General features: G+C 45.3%; 1 protein-coding gene across 5 annotated transcripts in view; it reads left to right on the top strand.

Annotated features, from left to right (window-relative positions):
* Positions 1 to 212: 212 nt before the first annotated feature.
* Positions 213 to 18,249, top strand: part of TCF20 (transcription factor 20) — a 58,517-nt gene continuing 40,480 nt past the window's right edge. For 2 of the 5 annotated variants that reach the window (XM_006150700.3, XM_006150701.3), the window contains exon 1: positions 213 to 5,959. In XM_006150700.3, coding sequence (XP_006150762.1) covers positions 272 to 5,959 — 5,688 coding nt within the window. In that variant the 5' untranslated portion in view covers positions 213 to 271. Of the gene's footprint in view, positions 5,960 to 16,328; positions 16,610 to 18,249 lie in introns of those variants that run through there. The other 3 variants (XM_006150698.3, XM_006150699.3, XM_027772732.1) reach the window with 2 other exon arrangements.

Consider the following 18,249-nt stretch of genomic DNA (forward strand, 5'->3'; position numbering starts at 1 on the left):
TGAATTTGTATACTTTTAGAATGTTTCTTTTCGTTTTCCTATAGATTCTTGCCTCATCTTGAGGCCATTTCCCTGTTTATTTGCCTTTTCAAAAATGGATAAGATAAATGAAATTCAAACTTGTCAGCCCCATTTGGGCTTCTGAATTACCTTATCCCCTCTAACACCCAGACTTGGTTTTGTTTGTACCGAGGAGATGCATGTCTGATGTTTTCCTTTCTTTTCTCCCTTCTAGGAGGGCTGCTGGCCTGCTGCTGTGCTGCTGAACAGTATGCAGTCCTTTCGGGAGCAAAGCAGTTACCACGGAAACCAGCAGAGCTACCCACAGGAGGTACACAGCTCCTCCCGGATAGAAGAGTTCAGCCCTCGTCAGGCCCAGATGTTCCAGAATTTTGGGAGTGCAGGTGGCGGCAGCAGTGGCAGTGGTGGCAGCAGTGGTGGTGGACGACGAGGAACAGCAGCTACTGCTGCAGCGATGGCTAGCGAAACCTCTGGCCATCAAGGCTACCAGGGTTTTAGGAAAGAGGCTGGAGATTTTTACTACATGGCGAGCAACAAAGACCCCGTGGCAACAGGAACCCCACAGCCTCCTCAACGAAGGCCTTCTGGGCCTGTGCAGAGCTATGGACCCCCCCAGGGGAGCAGCTTTGGCAATCAATATGGGAGTGAGGGTCATGTGGGCCAGTTTCAAGCACAGCACTCTGCCCTTGGTAGTGTGTCTCATTATCAGCAGGATTACACAGGGCCTTTCTCTCCAGGGAGTGCTCAGTACCAACAGCAGGCTTCCAGCCAACAGCAGCAACAGCAGGTACAGCAGTTGAGACAGCAGCTTTACCAATCCCATCAACATCTGCCACAAGCCACTGCCCAGCCAGCGTCCAGCTCGTCCCATCTACAGCCGATGCAGCGGCCCTCAACTCTGCCCTCCTCTGCTGCTGGATACCAGCTAAGAGTGGGTCAGTTTGGCCAACATTATCAGTCCTCTGCCTCCTCCTCCTCCTCCTCCTCCTTTCCTTCCCCACAGCGTTTCAGCCAGTCTGGACAGAGCTATGACGGCAGTTACAGTGTGAATGCAGGGTCCCAGTATGAAGGACACAATGTGGGTTCTAATGCACAGGCTTATGGAACACAGTCGAATTACAGCTATCAGCCTCAATCTATGAAAAATTTTGAGCAGGCCAAGATTCCACAAGGGACCCAGGAGGGGCAGCAGCAGCAGCAGCAGCAGCAGCAGCAGCAGCCGCAGCAACCGCAGCAGCCACAGCCGCAACAGCAGCAGCAACATCCCACACAGCATGTGATGCAGTATACCAATGCTGCCACCAAGCTGCCCCTGCAAAGCCAGGCAGGGCAGTACAGCCAGCCCGAGGTTCCTGTGAGGTCCCCTATGCAGTTTCACCAGAACTTCAGCCCCATTTCTAACCCTTCTCCAGCTGCCTCTGTGGTTCAGTCTCCAAGCTGTAGCTCTACCCCTTCTCCTCTCATGCAAAGTGGGGAGAATCTCCAGTGTGGGCAAAGCAGTGTACCCATAGGTTCCAGAAACAGAATTTTACAGTTAATGCCTCAGCTCAGTCCAACGCCATCAATGATGCCCAGTCCTAATTCTCATACTGCAGGCTTCAAAGGATTTGGACTAGAAGGGGTGCCAGAAAAGCGGCTGACGGATCCCGGCCTTAGCAGTTTGAGTGCCCTGAGTACTCAAGTGGCCAATCTTCCTAACACTGTCCAGCACATGTTACTTTCTGATGCTCTGACACCTCAGAAGAAGACCTCCAAGAGGCCCTCCTCATCTTCTAAGAAAGCAGATAGCTGCACAAACTCTGAAGGCTCCTCACAGCCCGAGGAACAGCTGAAGTCCCCGATGGCAGAGTCGTTGGATGGCGGCTGCTCAAGCAGCTCAGAGGATCAAGGTGAGAGAGTGAGGCAGCTGAGTGGCCAGAGCACCAGCTCTGACACCACTTATAAGGGGGGAGCCTCAGAGAAAGCCGGCTCCTCACCAGCACAGGGTGCTCAGAATGAACCCCCCAGGCTCAGTGCCAGTCCTGTAGCCAGAGAAGAGGAGTCCCCAGGCACTAAGGACACTCCATCGTCATCTGAGGGAAACTCAAAAGTCAATGAGAAGACAGTGGGGGTGATCGTCTCCCGGGAAGCCATGACAACTCGGGTAGAAAAACCTGGAGGACAAGATAAAGGCTCTCAGGAGGATGAGCCTACAGCCACTCAGAGGCCACCTAGCAATGGAGGGGCAAAGGAAACCAGTCACACATCACTTCCACAGCCAGAGCCGCCGGGAGGAGGGAGCAAAGGAAACAAGAATGGAGATAACAACTCCAGCCACAATGGAGAGGGAAATGGCCAGAGTGGCCACTCTGCAGTGGGTGCTGGTTTTACAGGCAGAACTGAGCCTAGCAAATCTCCTGGGAGCCTGCGCTATAGTTACAAAGATAGTTTCGGGTCAGCTGTCCCACGGAATGTCAGTGGCTTTCCTCAGTACCCTACTGGACAAGAAAAGGGGGATTTCACTGGTCATGGTGAACGAAAGGGTAGAAACGAGAAGTTTCCTAGCCTCCTACAGGAGGTGCTTCAAGGTTACCACCACCACCCTGACAGGAGATACTCTAGGAGTACTCAGGAGCATCCGGGGATGGCTGGCGGCCTCGAAGGAACCACAAGGCCCAATGTCTTAGTCAGTCAAACCAATGAATTAGCCAGCAGGGGCCTCCTGAACAAAAGCATTGGGTCCCTATTAGAAAACCCCCACTGGGGCCCCTGGGAAAGGAAATCAAGTAGTGTGGCTCCTGAAATGAAACAGATCAATTTGGCCGACTATCCGATTCCCAGAAAGTTTGAAATAGAGCCACAGTCATCACATGAGCCTGGGGGTTCCCTCTCTGAGAGAAGATCAGTGATCTGTGACATTTCTCCTTTAAGGCAGATTGTCAGAGACCCTGGGGCCCACTCACTGAGCCACATGGGTGCGGACACTAGAATTGGGAGGAGTGAGCGTCTCAACCCAAGTTTAAGTCAGTCAGTCATTCTTCCAGGTGGATTGGTTTCTATGGAAACAAAGCTGAAATCCCAGAGTGGGCAAATAAAAGAGGAAGAGTTTGAACAATCTAAATCCCAAGCTAGCTTCAACAACAAGAAATCTGGAGACCACTGCCATCCTGCTAGCATCAAGCATGAGTCTTACCGCAGCAATGCCAGCCCTGGAGCAGCAGCCCATGATTCCCTTTCAGACTATGGCCCACAAGACAGACCCACACCAATGCGGCGGGTCCCCAGCAGAGTTGGTGGTCGGGAGGGCATGAGAGGCAGGTCCCCTTCTCAATATCATGACTTTGCAGAAAAATTGAAGATGTCTCCCGGGAGGAGTAGAGGCCCAGGGGGAGACCCTCATCACATGAACCCACATATGACTTTTTCAGAAAGGGCCAATAGGAGTTCGCTACATGCTCCCTTTTCTCCCAACTCGGAAAGCCTGGCCTCTGCTTACCATGCAAACACTCGGGCTCATGCATATGGGGACCCAAACACAGGCTTGAATTCTCAGCTTCATTACAAGAGGCAGATGTACCAGCAGCAGCAAGAGGAGTATAAAGACTGGAGCAGCAGCTCTGCTCAGGGAGTCATTGCTGCCGCCCAGCACAGGCAAGAGGGGCCTCGGAAGAGTCCCAGGCAGCAGCAGTTTCTCGACAGAGTACGGAGTCCTCTGAAAAATGACAAAGATGGTATGATGTATGGCCCACCAGTAGGGACTTACCATGACCCCAGTGCTCAGGAAGCTGGGCGCTGCCACATGTCCAGTGATGGTCTGCCTAACAAAGGCATGGAATTGAAACATGGCTCCCAGAAGTTACAACAAGAATCTTGTTGGGATCTTTCTCGGCAAACTTCCCCAGCCAAAAGCAGTGGTCCTCCAGGAATGTCCAGTCAAAAAAGGTATGGGCCTCCCCATGAGACAGATGGACATGGACTAGCCGAGTCTGCACAGTCGTCCAAGCCCAGTAACGTCATGCTGAGGCTCCCCGGTCAAGAGGACCACTCTTCTCAAAACCCTTTGATCATGCGGAGGCGCGTTCGTTCTTTTATCTCTCCCATTCCCAGTAAGAGACAGCCGCAAGATGTAAAGAACAGTAACGCTGATGATAAAGGGCGCCTCCTCCACCCATCCAAGGAAGGTGCTGATAAAGCCTTCAACTCCTATGCCCATCTTTCTCACAGTCAGGACATCAAGTCTATCCCTAGGAGAGATGCCTCCAAGGACCTTCCAAGCCCAGATAACAGAAACTGCCCTGCTGTCACCCTCACAAGTCCTGCTAAGACCAAAATACTGCCCCCACGGAAGGGGCGGGGGTTGAAACTGGAAGCTATAGTCCAGAAGATCACGTCCCCAAATATTCGAAGGAGTGCGTCCTCGAACAGTGCGGAGGCTGGGGGAGACACAGTTACCCTCGACGACATCCTGTCTTTGAAGACTGGTCCTCCTGAAGCTGGGAGTGTTGCGGTTCAGGAGGCCGAGATGGAGAAGAGAAAAGGTGAAGTGGTGTCTGACCTGGCCATTCCAACAAACCAGGAGCTGAATGTTGAAAAGCCTCTTCCAAGATCTTCAGAGGAGTGGCGTGGCAGTGGGGATGACAAAGTGAAGACAGAGACACACCCCGAGATGGTTACTGCTGGAAAGGAACCCTCAGGTGCCATGACGTCTGCAACCTCACAGAAGCCTGGTGGTAACCAAGGGAGACCAGATGGAGCCCTGGGTGGGACCGCACCTTTAACCTTTCCTGACTCAAAGAATGTCCCTTCGGTGGGCATCTTAGCTCCCGAGGCAAACCCCAAGGCTGAAGAGAAGGAAAACGATACCGTGACAATTTCGCCCAAACAAGAGGGTTTCCCCCCGAAGGGATACTTCCCATCAGGAAAGAAGAAGGGGAGACCCATCGGTAGCGTGAATAAGCAAAAGAAACAACAGCAGCCACCACCTCTGCCCCCTCAGCCCCCTCAGATACCAGAAGGTTCTGCAGATGGAGAGCCAAAGCCAAAAAAGCAGAGGCAAAGGAGGGAGAGGAGGAAGCCTGGGGCCCAACCAAGGAAGCGGAGAACCAAGCAAGCAGTTCCCATCGTAGAGCCCCAAGAGCCGGAGATCAAACTGAAGTATGCCACCCAGCCACTGGATAAAACCGATGCCAAGAACAAGTCTTTCTTCCCTTATATCCATGTAGTTAATAAGTGTGAACTCGGAGCCGTTTGTACAATCATCAATGCTGAAGAAGAGGAACAGACCAAACTGGTGAGAGGTAGGAAGGGTCAGAGGTCACTGACCCCTCCTCCCAGCAGCACTGAAAGCAAGGCACTCCCAGCCTCATCCTTTATGCTGCAGGGCCCTGTCGTGACAGAGTCTTCTGTTATGGGGCACCTGGTTTGCTGTCTGTGTGGCAAGTGGGCCAGTTACCGGAACATGGGTGACCTCTTCGGACCCTTTTACCCCCAAGATTATGCAGCCACTCTCCCGAAGAACCCGCCTCCTAAGAGGGCCACAGAAATGCAGAGCAAGGTGAAGGTGCGGCACAAAAGCGCGTCCAATGGCTCCAAGACGGACACTGAGGAGGAGGAGGAGCAGCAGCAGAAGGAGCAGCGGAGCCTGGCTGCGCACCCCCGGTTTAAGCGGCGCCACCGTTCCGAAGACTGTGGCGGGGGCCCGCGGTCCCTGTCCAGGGGGCTCCCTTGTAAGAAAGCAGCCGCTGAGGGCAGCAGCGAAAAGACAGTTTTGGACTCAAAGCCCTCAATGCCCACCACTTCAGAAGGTGGCCCCGAGCTGGAGTTACAAATCCCTGAACTACCTCTTGACAGCAACGAATTTTGGGTCCATGAGGGTTGTATTCTCTGGGCCAATGGAATCTACCTGGTCTGCGGCAGGCTCTATGGCCTGCAGGAAGCGCTGGAAATAGCCAGAGAGATGGTGAGTCTGAGAAATCCTTACCAGCTTGGGGTTTTCATTACTTCGTTGTGGTTCCATTTCTTCCACCTTACTCTTTGTTCTTACACATCACATGATTATTTCCCCTAATTAAAGCCCCTAGTCCCAAATTTGGAAGATTTGTTTTAATTTATTAGGAATTACATGTCTGTGGGTTACAAAGTCACACCAGCACTAAGGATATTTCTAAAAAAAAAGTCTCTGCTCAACCCCTCCTCAAACCAAGTTCCTGCTTCCCATAGACATTCATTTTCATTAGCTTTAGCTTTCAAGAGTCACTTCCTTTCAGTTTTTTCTGTTTATAAATAGTAAGCTTTTATTGTTTATGATAGTTACTGATATTTTTATCATTATCTGTTTTTTGACATGTGTAACACTCATGAAGTGAATGTTATACGTGATTATATTTTCTTTCTTGTAAAACATTTCATTTCTCTAGGATTATTCATTACTTCATTTGCTTTTTTATTTTCTTGGGCCCCATCTCACTAATCTGCGTTTCCTAGTCAGGACATTTGTTCTTTAGTCTGTTTCATAGCTGTTGTCCTGGGTACTCTTTGGTGTCATCACTTACTGCTCTCCTCTACAAATGTTGTTCCCTTAATTCCGTGAGTTTACCTTCCTTAAAACGGGCAATATTTTTACCTTTATGATAATGTGTATCAGGAGTGATCCTTTCATAAGTTGAAGGGCATTTGTAAATGGACTTTCATTCATAGCCAAGATCATAATATTTCATATACCTCATATTAACTTATCTCTCACATTCCTTGCCCTAAAATGTTGTATCTTAGCGTTATATAATCTCTAGAGTTTATGAAGTGTTTGGAGAAAAGGAGGTACTCATAGATTGTAATAGAAAATACTGAGACTCTTAAAAAAGTTCACAGAAAATCACCATACTTTAATTCTGGTCTTCCGTGAACTTTTTGAGGTCTTCATGTCTATTTAATGTGAAATTAAAACATTCTAATTTAGTCACACAAGGAGTTTGCCTTCCTTAGACTTTCCTGCCCTACATGGTCTTTTTCTTTCTTCTTCCTTATCATCATCACTCTGAAACATCAAGTTTGAAATAGAAGGTTTACTTCCCTTAAGAAATTTAAATACAACACTGTTCTAAAACGCAAAGGTCCTAAAGGGTATAACATTTAAGACCCTCAAGTACAAAATTCTTGAGTCAAATCCAAGCACTCATAACCATTAACCATCATCTTGCCTAACTTCATGGCCTGCTTACCATCTTTCTTCTGAAATTTAAAGCATTTGGTGGATTTATTTTATTTAGTTTTGTAAAACATTTATTTAATTTTATTTATGTTTATTTATTTATTTTTTTAAATTTGCTATAGGGCACATGCACTCACCGGAGAGAGAGAGAAAGCCACCAGGTCCAGGATTCAGACCAAGGTTGGCCATGTGGGAGTCTAGCACCTTAGCCCTGCCACCTGCTGGCCCCTGTTTATTGGTATTTGATAGTGTGTGACCATCTGCCCGCTTTTTACTTCAATGTTTAATATCACTGACATCTCTCAGTACACTTTTTATGTATAAACTTCTTTAGGCAGGGGTTCCCAGCTTCCCAGGCCATAGACTGTTGCTGAATCCATCGCCTATTGGCAGCCTCCACCCCAGGCTGCACTGCCACCTGGGCTTCATCTCCTGTGGGATCAGCGGCCATATTAGATCCTCATGGGAGCATAAACCCTGTTGTTGCGTGATTGTTTTGTTGTATGTATATTGCAATGTGGTAGTAATAGAAATGGGGTAGACAGTAGATGTGGTGCACTTAGGTCATCCCAGGATCACCCCCTCTCATTCAGTAGAGGGATTGTCTTTCATGAGTCTGGTGCCTGGTGCCAGGAGAATAGGGGACTGCTACTTTTGTGCATTCTATAATTGGTTACCAGTGATTAGACTAAATCCTGCCCGACAAACCCCTAGATCCTGTCTCTTAATCCAAATCTAGTTCATAGAAAATTTTAAGTCATCAGGAAAGTCATGATGTATTTTTCTGTGTTTTTCTATGCAAAAATGTGTCATGACTTTCCTGATTACCTGATAGAAGGTGGGCCATCTGGTGGCATGGTGGTTAAGGAAATTGGATCCCACATGGCCAGCTGCTTGATTGAGTCCCAGACCCTGCAACTTGAGAAATACATTGGGTGCTTATGCATGCTCAACAATCCTGAAAGGAGGGAAAAGGGACTACAGTATGACCATCGCCCACGAGGGCCGGGAGATGTCTGCTTTCTCCAGCTCCCCAACCTCTGTCCCTCTCCTGTAAATACATTCTCCCATCTCTGTCCCCCTCCACTAGCAAATTTTTTCAAAAAGTAGAAAGCACTCCAGATGGTGCAACCACCCGAAATCACAGGCCCATACCTTCAATGTTAGTGAAGGGTGGACCTGCCTTTTAAAATGCCTGTTCAGGAATCCATGTCTTCAGAACTTGGTTATTTAGTTTACTGCATGATAGATTTGATCCTAAAATAAAATCTGAGATGCTGTGTTTGAAACTAATACACCAAATATGATACATTCAGTTCTGTCTTAAACCCACTCCCTGCAGCTTTCAGTGATTGGGTAGTTTAAAATAACATGTTAGACTTTAGGTAACAAACACTGAAAATAGGTTTTTAGGCGAGTTGTGGTTTTTCTAGATTTTGTTTATTTTTTTTCTATGAACGAGAGAGAGAGAGCACTCCCAACAGGTCTTCTTAGTGCTATAACCCACCCCCTGCCTCAGCCAGCCCTGGGTCATGGGCACAGTATGCCTGGCAGACTCAGGGAAGTCTCCAGATGCAAAGCTGGAGCCTGTGCAGGTCAGCTGTACAGAGCATTGTGTTTTGCCACTGACTTGCCCCTATTTTTTTTTTTTTTTGAAATGTTAATTGTAGTCTCAGTTATTTCAGAGGTGCTTCAAATTAATTACAGTATATAGATGTGCCTCAATTTGCAGTTTACCATGGGGTTACATCCTGATAAGCCAACTGTTAAGTAAAAAATACTCTGTTAAAAATGCATTTCGTGGGACCAGCAGTTGGTGTAATGGCTATATCACTGGACTCCCATGTAGGCGACCGTGGTTCGCATCCTGGGCCCAGTGGCTTAAACTCACGCCAGGCGCGTGTGCATGCGTGCCCAAGATACCGAGAGGAGAATGGAGGAGAAGGGATTGCGGCGTGGCCATCACCCCTGGGGGGTGATTTTCACACTTTCTGTCTCTCTGTATCTCTCTGTCTTTCTGGCGAGTGCACTCTCCCTATAGCAAAAACCTCTCAAAAAAGAAAAAGAAAAAATGCACTTTATAGCCTAATAAACCCATTATGAAGTTAAAAATTGGTAGGACCATCTGTATTCTCTAAAGGATTAAAAAGTTGAAAAACTTCATTGAAAGGCAGAAGGTGGCCCAGTTGCAGTAGTGGGCCTGATGGAGAATGTCCCCTGGGAGGCTAAGGCCACACAGGAGGTCCAGGTTCAATTTCCTGGCCCACTCCCAGAAGCCAGCCATGGTGAATGTACCTTTAGTCACAGCTAGTTGGAAGGCTGAGGTAGGAGAATCATGATGTAGTGAGATCCATTCAAAACCAAAATAGGCAAAAGATATTTAAAAAAGGGGGGGGGGTTGATTTACACTGCTTCTGTGTAGTAGGGCTCTCAGCTCGGATGAGGGTTCTGCCACTGCTCCAGCAGTGACTTCAGATTTCACCATCTGCTGTAATGACAGGTGTTAGGACACCGATGGTTGAGATTTACTCTTGGGTAAACCTTAGATGGCAGCTTGAAGCCCATTTCCTTACATTTTACTCACTGGGCCAGTGTCCTTAAATTTTTTTAACTTTCTCTTCCCCCATTCCTTTTCTATTTGTTTTACATGCCTCTTTAAGAATAGAACTCTAGGGGACCAGCAGTTAACGTAATGGCTATGTCATTGGACTCCCATGTAGTCGACCGCAGTTCACATCACGGACCCGGTGGCTTAAAACTCACACCGGGCACATGTGCGTGCGTGCCCAAGATCCCGAGAGGAGAATGGAGGAGAAGGGATTGCAGCATGGCCATCCCCCCTGGGGGCTGATTTCTCGCTTTCTGTTTCTGTCTCTCTCTGTCTGTCTGGCAAGCGCACGTGCCCTATGGCAAGGGCCGCTCCAAAAAGAATAGAATTCTAGTTTTATATTTTAAATTTAATTTCTCAAAATACTTGGACAACTATTTTATCCTCACAAACTACCTAGAGAGACAAGGAAGAAGAACCTACCACTCCACTGTCCTCAACATGAAAGACAGCTTACTGGTTTCAGTGACACATGCTCAGTTGGTATAGCCCAGTGATGAACTGCTTGTAAAATGGTTTTTTACGTGATGCCTTTTGGCTCTGAGCTGATGTTCTGTAATGCCTGCAAAATACTTTTTCTATTTTTATTTATCTGGTATATATTCTCCTGGTCTTAATGTACTCAAGAACAAATTAAAATTACACTTACTTGCCTTGTTTTAATTTGATAGATGATGTTTCAATTTGTCAAGGTCACTTTGAGTCTGGTTTTATCTTCTTAGGTTTTAGCAGATGCATTCAATTTTGGTCTTGCTTAATGAGCATGCTCTCAATCCTATCTAGTAAGATAAGGCCACATATATTTCATTAGAGATCTACTTTGGCCTGTGTATTTATCAGGTGTTTTGACAAGCATGATATTGTAACAAAATAAGAGGAAGTCCTGGAGAGGCAGTAGCTCCTCTCCCTGTGCCACACTGCTCTGAAAATGGTTGAAAACCAGAACATTCCTGCATAAAAAATTAAAATGTGCTTTGCTCCACTTCCCTCTTTGTGTGGGACTTGCAAACCCATCCATTTCTGCAGTTTCCTTTGCTTCTGTCCAACTTGGATTGGCTTGCCATGGTGTAATTACGTATGCAAATCCCCAGTGAGCTCTGATGTGACTGGTATTACAGAGGTAGTTGCTGCTAAATAGGCACACATCTAACGTAAAACATACAAATTGTGTTTGAGACATTGAGGAACGGGAGGCCTGAGAGATTGTGGCAGAAGACTAGGATCCGAAGGCCATGGATCCCTTGAGGCTGCATGGCTTATTCCTGCTTTGCCCTGCAGGTGGGAGAGCCCACCTGCACTTGTTCCCTCCCCTACCACCACCACCTGGGTTCTTGGGGATGGCACCCCTCCCAGATACCTTCTCACCAACCCTCTGTGGAAATTTTTTATCTTTTTTTACCTAACAGTGTATGTTCAAGAACTGGTTTTAGGTTTTTGTTTTTTTTCAGTTTTGAATCAGTATATTAAAGATTATGCTTAAAGTTTATTTTTAATGCATATTAAAATGATAAATTACTTCCCTCCATGTAAAGGCCAACATTCTCTTGAATTCACTTTGTTTTATTATTATTATTTTATTTTATTATTATTATTATTATTATTATTATTTTTGGAGAGATTTTTGCCATAGGGGCGCATGTGCTCACCAGAAAGACAGAGAGAGACAGAGAGATAGAAAGCAAGAAGTCACCCCCCCGGGGGATGGCCACGCTGCAATCCTTCCTCCTCCATTTTTCTCTCGGGATCTTGGGCACACACACGTGCTCGGTGTGAATTTAAGCCACCAGGTCCAGGACTTGAGCCACAGTTGACTACATGGGAGTTCAGCAATATAGCCATTATGCCATCCGCTGTCCCTCTTTAATTCACTTTAAATTGTGACATAAAACATGGTTTGACAGGGGCCAGCAGGTGGCATAGTGGTTAAGGCATTGGACTGCCACATGGCTGACTACAGTTTAAGTCCTGGAACTGGTGACATGAAAATCATGCTGGGCACATGGGTGTACCCCAAATCCCGAGAAGCTAATGAAGGAAAACAAATTGCCGCATGGCCATCCCCACTCTGGAGGTGGTCTCTCACTTTCCCTCTCACTTTCTCTCCCTTTTCTCTCATTTGGGTGAACACACGTGCCCTATGGTAAAAACCTTAAAAAAAAAACATGATTTGACAAATGTGAAAGTATTACTAGATTGATTACATTATGGAATAAAGCTGCATGTTAAACCATCAAAAAGAGGCATGTCAGAGTGAGCCTCTCATTCACTGTAAAATAAAGCCTTTATCCTTCATGCTTTCTGAATTCCCATTTAAGTTGGTAATTCTCAAAGCCTGGCAAGGCTTTTGCCACCAGCCTTGGTCCTGTGAAGACTGCCTTCAATTCCAGGTACACACACCCACACTTCCACAATGATCTTATCTCTTGCACCCTTCTCCCCTCCCTCCTCTCACTCCCCCACTTTCTCCATTCCCCACCTTTTCCCCTCAGCTTTCCGTAGCATGTCTCCCCAACTTGCTTTCTCTGACAGTTACTCACTGTGTTCCTTTGCTCAGGTCATACATCTGTCACAGCCTATCTGCATTACATGTTCTCTGTGGACAGGCATGGGGCCTATTCATCTTTAGTCCCGTGACTTCAGTGCGGAGCAGAGAGCTGTGTATTCATTTTGTTACCTAGTCTTATCACTGTGGTGTGCCTCTTTATTACTACGTGAGGACATTGACACTGAACTTTCAGGTAGAAGAAAGGGTTCATTTTCTTTCAGGATTTTGTTTTTCTAAATTCTAAGGGATCTTAAGTGAAATTTTCAATTTTGAATGTTATTGCCTGTTACTACCTTACAAAATAAATCAGGACAAATCTAATGAATCTAATTTTCTTGTAATCTTATTTCTTAATTTTTTTTTTTAATTTAGAAGTGAGAGGATGATGGAGGGATGGACAGTAACATCTGCTTTAAAAGTTAAACTTACAAAGATTATTCTCTGAAAATGCTAAGGGCCATAAGAATATCGAAAACAAGTCACAGTAAGAAGGTTGCTGCTGCCTGTTAGACCAATAATTCATTGCTCAGATGTTAAGCTTGTTATTGCCAGTGTGTTCGGAGTGCTAACATCAAAAAGCATGTGAAAGTAGGCATTCATTTCAGTTCAACAGATACCTGATGCCTACTAGAAAACCCATAGAAATCTGAGGGTAGAGTGCTGGGAGGGAACTTCCTGGATGAGTTAGTCCAGACCCAGGCCTGGGCTGGTGTGTGTGGAGCTGCACTGTGTCGAGGCTCCTGGACTTGGCACAGAAAGGTTTGTGATCCATGCAGAAAGGAGCACCTGCCCCCACCCCCAGGTCCTACATGTGGACTCTGAGCTTTCCAGGAGATAAAACTCCCTTTACCCAATACTGTTAGATAAATGGAGGTTCCTCCTCCTCCACCCCAATCCAAAGCCAGTTTTGCAAAACCCTAAAGACCCAAGAGTGTAGACCAGTTTCTTCCCTATCTTGCTGTTTACTGGAAAGAAGTGTGACAGAGGAAAATCAAGTCAGTTTAGTAGTTATTCTCGGACCCAGCATTGGTGGTGCAGAGGGTAGGATACGGGTCCATGAGGCTGGGTATGGTGACACACACCTGTGATCCCAGGACCCTCACTGACTGGGAAGTTACTGTAGAGGAACTTTAAAAAAAAAAAATGTCGAAAATACCCCTCATCCTTTCTCTCCTTTCTTCCCCTCTCCCCCTCTCTTTTTCTTTCTCCTTTCTTCCCTCCGTCCTGTTCATCACATGTTCTCCTTCATGTTCTTGCTTTCTCTCTTAAAATAATAAAGAATATAGTTGCCCTTGATGTTCCTCTTCATCTTTCTGGCTTTTGTCATTGTGCTAACAGCTGTGCAGAGGGGACGTCTGCATGAGCCCCGTAGTCAAACTGCTTCATGTGAATTCCAGAACTTGCCATCTCCTAGGGGGTCTCTTGCTCAAATCACTTAACCTCTCTGTGCTTCACTTTCCTCATCTACAAAATATGAAAACTGGAGAGTTGAACATTGATGAGTTACACTTTGGGAAGTACTTAGAGAGAGGTTTGACACATTTCAACAGTTGAGATGGTTCTAAAGGGAATAAAGACTGGCTGATGTTTGCCCCGCAGAGACACCTTCCCTTCAGGTTGTCTTAGTGGAGCCGTGTTCTTGTTAGTAAAGCTCCCTCCACCAGCTGTAGTTTGGTGTCAGTATATCCTAGCGCAGGTTGTGGGCCTTCCCACAAGTGTCCAGAACTTACTCCCTTGGGCAGGAAAGTTGACCTGCACATGCAGTAAACATTTTCTTCTCACGTTCACGCGAAAGGGAGACTCAGGCTGTCAGGAATTTCAGGTGCAGCATTTATTTATGCAGTATGAGATGGAATCAGCCAACATGAATGCAGTCAGGAATTCCAAAAAGGAGATGAAGGAAAAAGGGATTAAACTCTACTTTGCACATTGAATAAAAGTATTAATATTCTTGTGCTTTGGGGTTAATCCTGATGCATAAGGAGCTGAATTCTACCTGGGCAACTCAGGCTTGACGCCCAGCCCCAGTGACTTAAAACTTAAAGAACACACTGGTGTGTGCATGGCCAAAAAAAAATTTTTTTTGAGAGGTTTTTGCTATAGGGCACATGCGCTCTCCAGACAGACAGAGACATAGAGACAGAAAGTGAGAAATCACCCCCCGGGGGGGATGGCCACGCCGCAATCCCTTCTCCTCCATTCTTCTCTTGGGATCTTGGGCACACGCGCCCAGCGTGAGTTTTAAGCCACCGGGTCCGGGACGCGAACCGCGGTCGACTACGTGGGAGTCCAGCGACATAGCCATTACACTGACTGCTGGTTCCCATGGCCAAAATCTTTTTATCGCTCGATATTCTTTGGACATTTTCCCCCAATTTTTTGGAGAGGTTTTTGGTATAGGGCACGTGCGCTCGCCAGACAGACAGAGAGAGACAGGGAGATAAAAAGCGAGAAATCACCCCCCAGGGGGGATGGCCACGCCACAGTCCCTTCTCCTCCATTCTCCTCTCGGGATCTTAGGCATGCACGCACACGTGCCCAGCGTGAGTTTAAGCCACCGGGTCCAGGACTCGAACCGTGGTCGACTACGTGGGAGTCCAGCGACATAGCCATTACGCTAACTGCTGGTCCCACCATGGCCAAAATCTTGATGGGCTGCAGAAATGGAGGAAAAAGGATTGTGGCATGACCGTGTCCAATTGTGGGGTGTACAGAGTTAATGTACAGAGAATACAGAAACTCCCAAGGACTCTATTGTACTTTAAGGATTTAGCCTTTAATTTGTGGGCAATGAAAAACCACTAGTAATTTCTAAGCCTGTAAATCACATGATCAAGTTTGTGTTTTCTAAAGGAAACTCAGAAAAGGTGTAGGGAGAAACAAAGTGGGCAGACCAGTCGAAAGGCTATTTGATTGTGTACAAGAGCCTAAAAGGGCTGAATGCATGATGGGAAAGGGAATCAGAGTGGATGGATCCCAGAGATATTTCAGGATTCAAAATTGATAGAATTTAAACACCATTTCGATATTGCAGGTAAGGTAAGTGAGGAATGAAGCTGAGGTTTTTAGCTTAGCATGTAGACCAGTGGGGAGTGGAGTTAAGACGCCAAACAGAAAAGAAGGTTGAGGAAGAGAAAGAAGAAATTTAGGCTTTTATTTTGTGTAGTAGACAGAAGAAAATAACAGATGTGAAAACAGTTCCATCTGATGTCATATTTAGGGCAGTCAGCACTAGTTTCTGTCTAGTTCAATGTTCTTTGATAAGGACTGGTGGGCTTTTTGTTTTAATTTTGTTGTTTTGATGTATTAGAATTTATTAATATTCTTTCAGAATGCCCAAGTTCATTGTGTATGTTTTTCTTTGATTTTTCCCAGCATGAATACATTATATATTTTTTAGTCAAAGTTATTATCATATACATTGTCATCGATTAGTCTAGTCAAAGTTATTATCATATACATTGTCATCAACAGTTAACTAGGGCTGGTGGGCTTTTATTTGCTTTTGAAATGGATGTAAAACTGATAAACTTTTGAGATTTTTGCTGTAGGGCACATGTGTTCTCTGGAAAGACAAGAGACAGAGACAGAAAGTGAGAAATCACCTCCCAGAGAGGATGGCCATTCCACAATCCCTTTTCCTTCCATTCTCTTGGTATTTTGGGCATGCACCCACATGCACCTAGTGTGAGTTTCAAGTCGCAGGGTCTGGAACTCAAACCGCAGTCGACCATGTGGGATTCCAGCATCTCAACCACTGTGCCACCTGCTGGCCGCGTAAACTGGTAAACTTGTAAATCTTAAGTCAAAAAAAGAAAAATAGGAAATAACGAGGTCTGTGTATACACACACAATCCCATACAGAGAACCCTCAATGAGACAAAAGAAATTAAGCTATTATAATTGTTGCAGAACATACAGTTGGAGAGGGGGAACAGAAGGGATAATTTGCTGTGTTTGTCTTTTAGGTAATTTCCCCAAGATATTAACAACATCGTGGGAAACCAAGATTGCATTTAATTACAGTGAAAAAGAGCTGATGTGTAACTTCACTTTCATGGGCCTGAAAACTCATCCATGCTGTACACAAGAGCACCCCATTTTTCAGAGTTCCAAATTGAGGTCGAGGCGTTTGTGTCATTGGGGCTAGACAAAGTGCATATATTTGAATGAAATGGGCTCTGAAGTGGAGATTGTCTCTATGGACTGGCACTTTCTCTGAGGACGTGGAGAGCTTCTCTCACAGGAAATAGCAGGAACCATGAGAACAGGCAGAAGTAAAGACATAGGCCAGGAGATAGGCCAGGGGATCTAGATGAGTCACCTGGCACAGTCCCTGGTCAGGCCTCACAGTGCTCCAGATTTGTGAAAGATTCCTTTTATGAAGGAACTAGATATTATTTACATAAAAACAAATAACACTGTTATTCATACGGTAGAACTAACCGTTACTAAAACAATGTCAGTTAACAATGCTGATAACTCAACACATTTACCTCTTTTTTTTTTTTTTTTTTTTTTTTTTGAGAGTTTTTTGCTACAGGGTGTGTACGCTTACCAGAGATACAGAAAGGAAGAAATCACCCCCCAGGGGGTATGGCCATACTGCAATCCCTTTTGCTCCATTCTCCTCTCCGGATCTTGGGCACGCACACACACACGCCCGGAGTGAGTTTAAGCCACCAGGTCCAGGACTTGAACTGTGGTCAACTGCGTGGGGAGTTCAGCAACATAACCATTATGCCATGTGCTGGTCCCGACCTCTTATCTAGATTTTGTCCATGTGCCTATGATTTGCTAGAAATCAGGACAGTGTAATAATGACTGCTCATGTGTATCAAATGCTCTATAAGTACTGCCCATTGATTACCACACTTAATCCTTAGAGTGATGCTGAGCGTAGTTCTCTTCTTGCTCCAGATGAGGAGACTGAGGTCCAGAGAAGTGACCCAGGATTCACACTCAGCAGGTCCACACTGTTACACAGTAGAAACGAGTCTGTGTGTTGCTCTTTCTACTTACTTTTGTCATTTTAATTTTCACATTACTTTGTGATTTTTTTTGTTGTGGTTTTAATTTAATGTAGGTATAATGTGATTTATCCAAGTATCCCTGCACTTTTAGACATTGAGTTTATTTCCAGTTAATTTACTACTATTTGTACAGCACTAAACATTTTTATTCATGAACTTTAATTGGGAAAAAGTTTTCAGCTGTTGAGCTGCTAGGTCAAAAAGTGAGGACATTGTTTGGTTTTTGATAGGCATTTTCTTGTGGCCTGACCAAAATACCATCCCAAGGTGTGATCATTCCCCTCAGTCCACCTCTTATTTCAGTCTCAGTGGAATTGGATCTGATTTTTAAATTTTAGTTTCTTTTCCAATTTATTAGTGATATTTATATTGTTCTCTGCTTATGTTTTGTTTTTATTTCTGTTTCTTCTCAGTTTGGGTTTTTTTTTTTTTTTATTATCATCATAATCTTTATATTACATTGGATTACATATAACTTTACATTGACTTCCATTGCTTTTTCAAACGGGAATGCCATGCATGTCAGTCAATACAGAGACATCAATCTCCCCGCTTTATCATTCAATGTCTTTTCCATGCATTTCCCAATAATTATTATTATTATAATTTTTTAAAACAGTCAATCACTATTTCTCATTTTGCTTGTTAAAAGACTTCACCCATCATGAAATACTTCCCAGACCAGTCCAGTTGAGAATACTATACACGTCATCTTCAACAGATAATAAACCATATCTGTTTCTCACTAACATCCCCTCTATTGTTCACTTGCTATCTTTCTCTATCCTCTTCTCTTTTTTTTTTTATAGTTTATTTTTTATTATAATTTTTTTTTCCCATCGCAACACACAAATGA

Source organism: Tupaia chinensis, unplaced genomic scaffold (genome assembly GCF_000334495.1).
Source record: "Tupaia chinensis unplaced genomic scaffold, TupChi_1.0 Scaffold000294_5, whole genome shotgun sequence".
Classification (NCBI taxonomy): domain Eukaryota; kingdom Metazoa; phylum Chordata; class Mammalia; order Scandentia; family Tupaiidae; genus Tupaia; species Tupaia belangeri.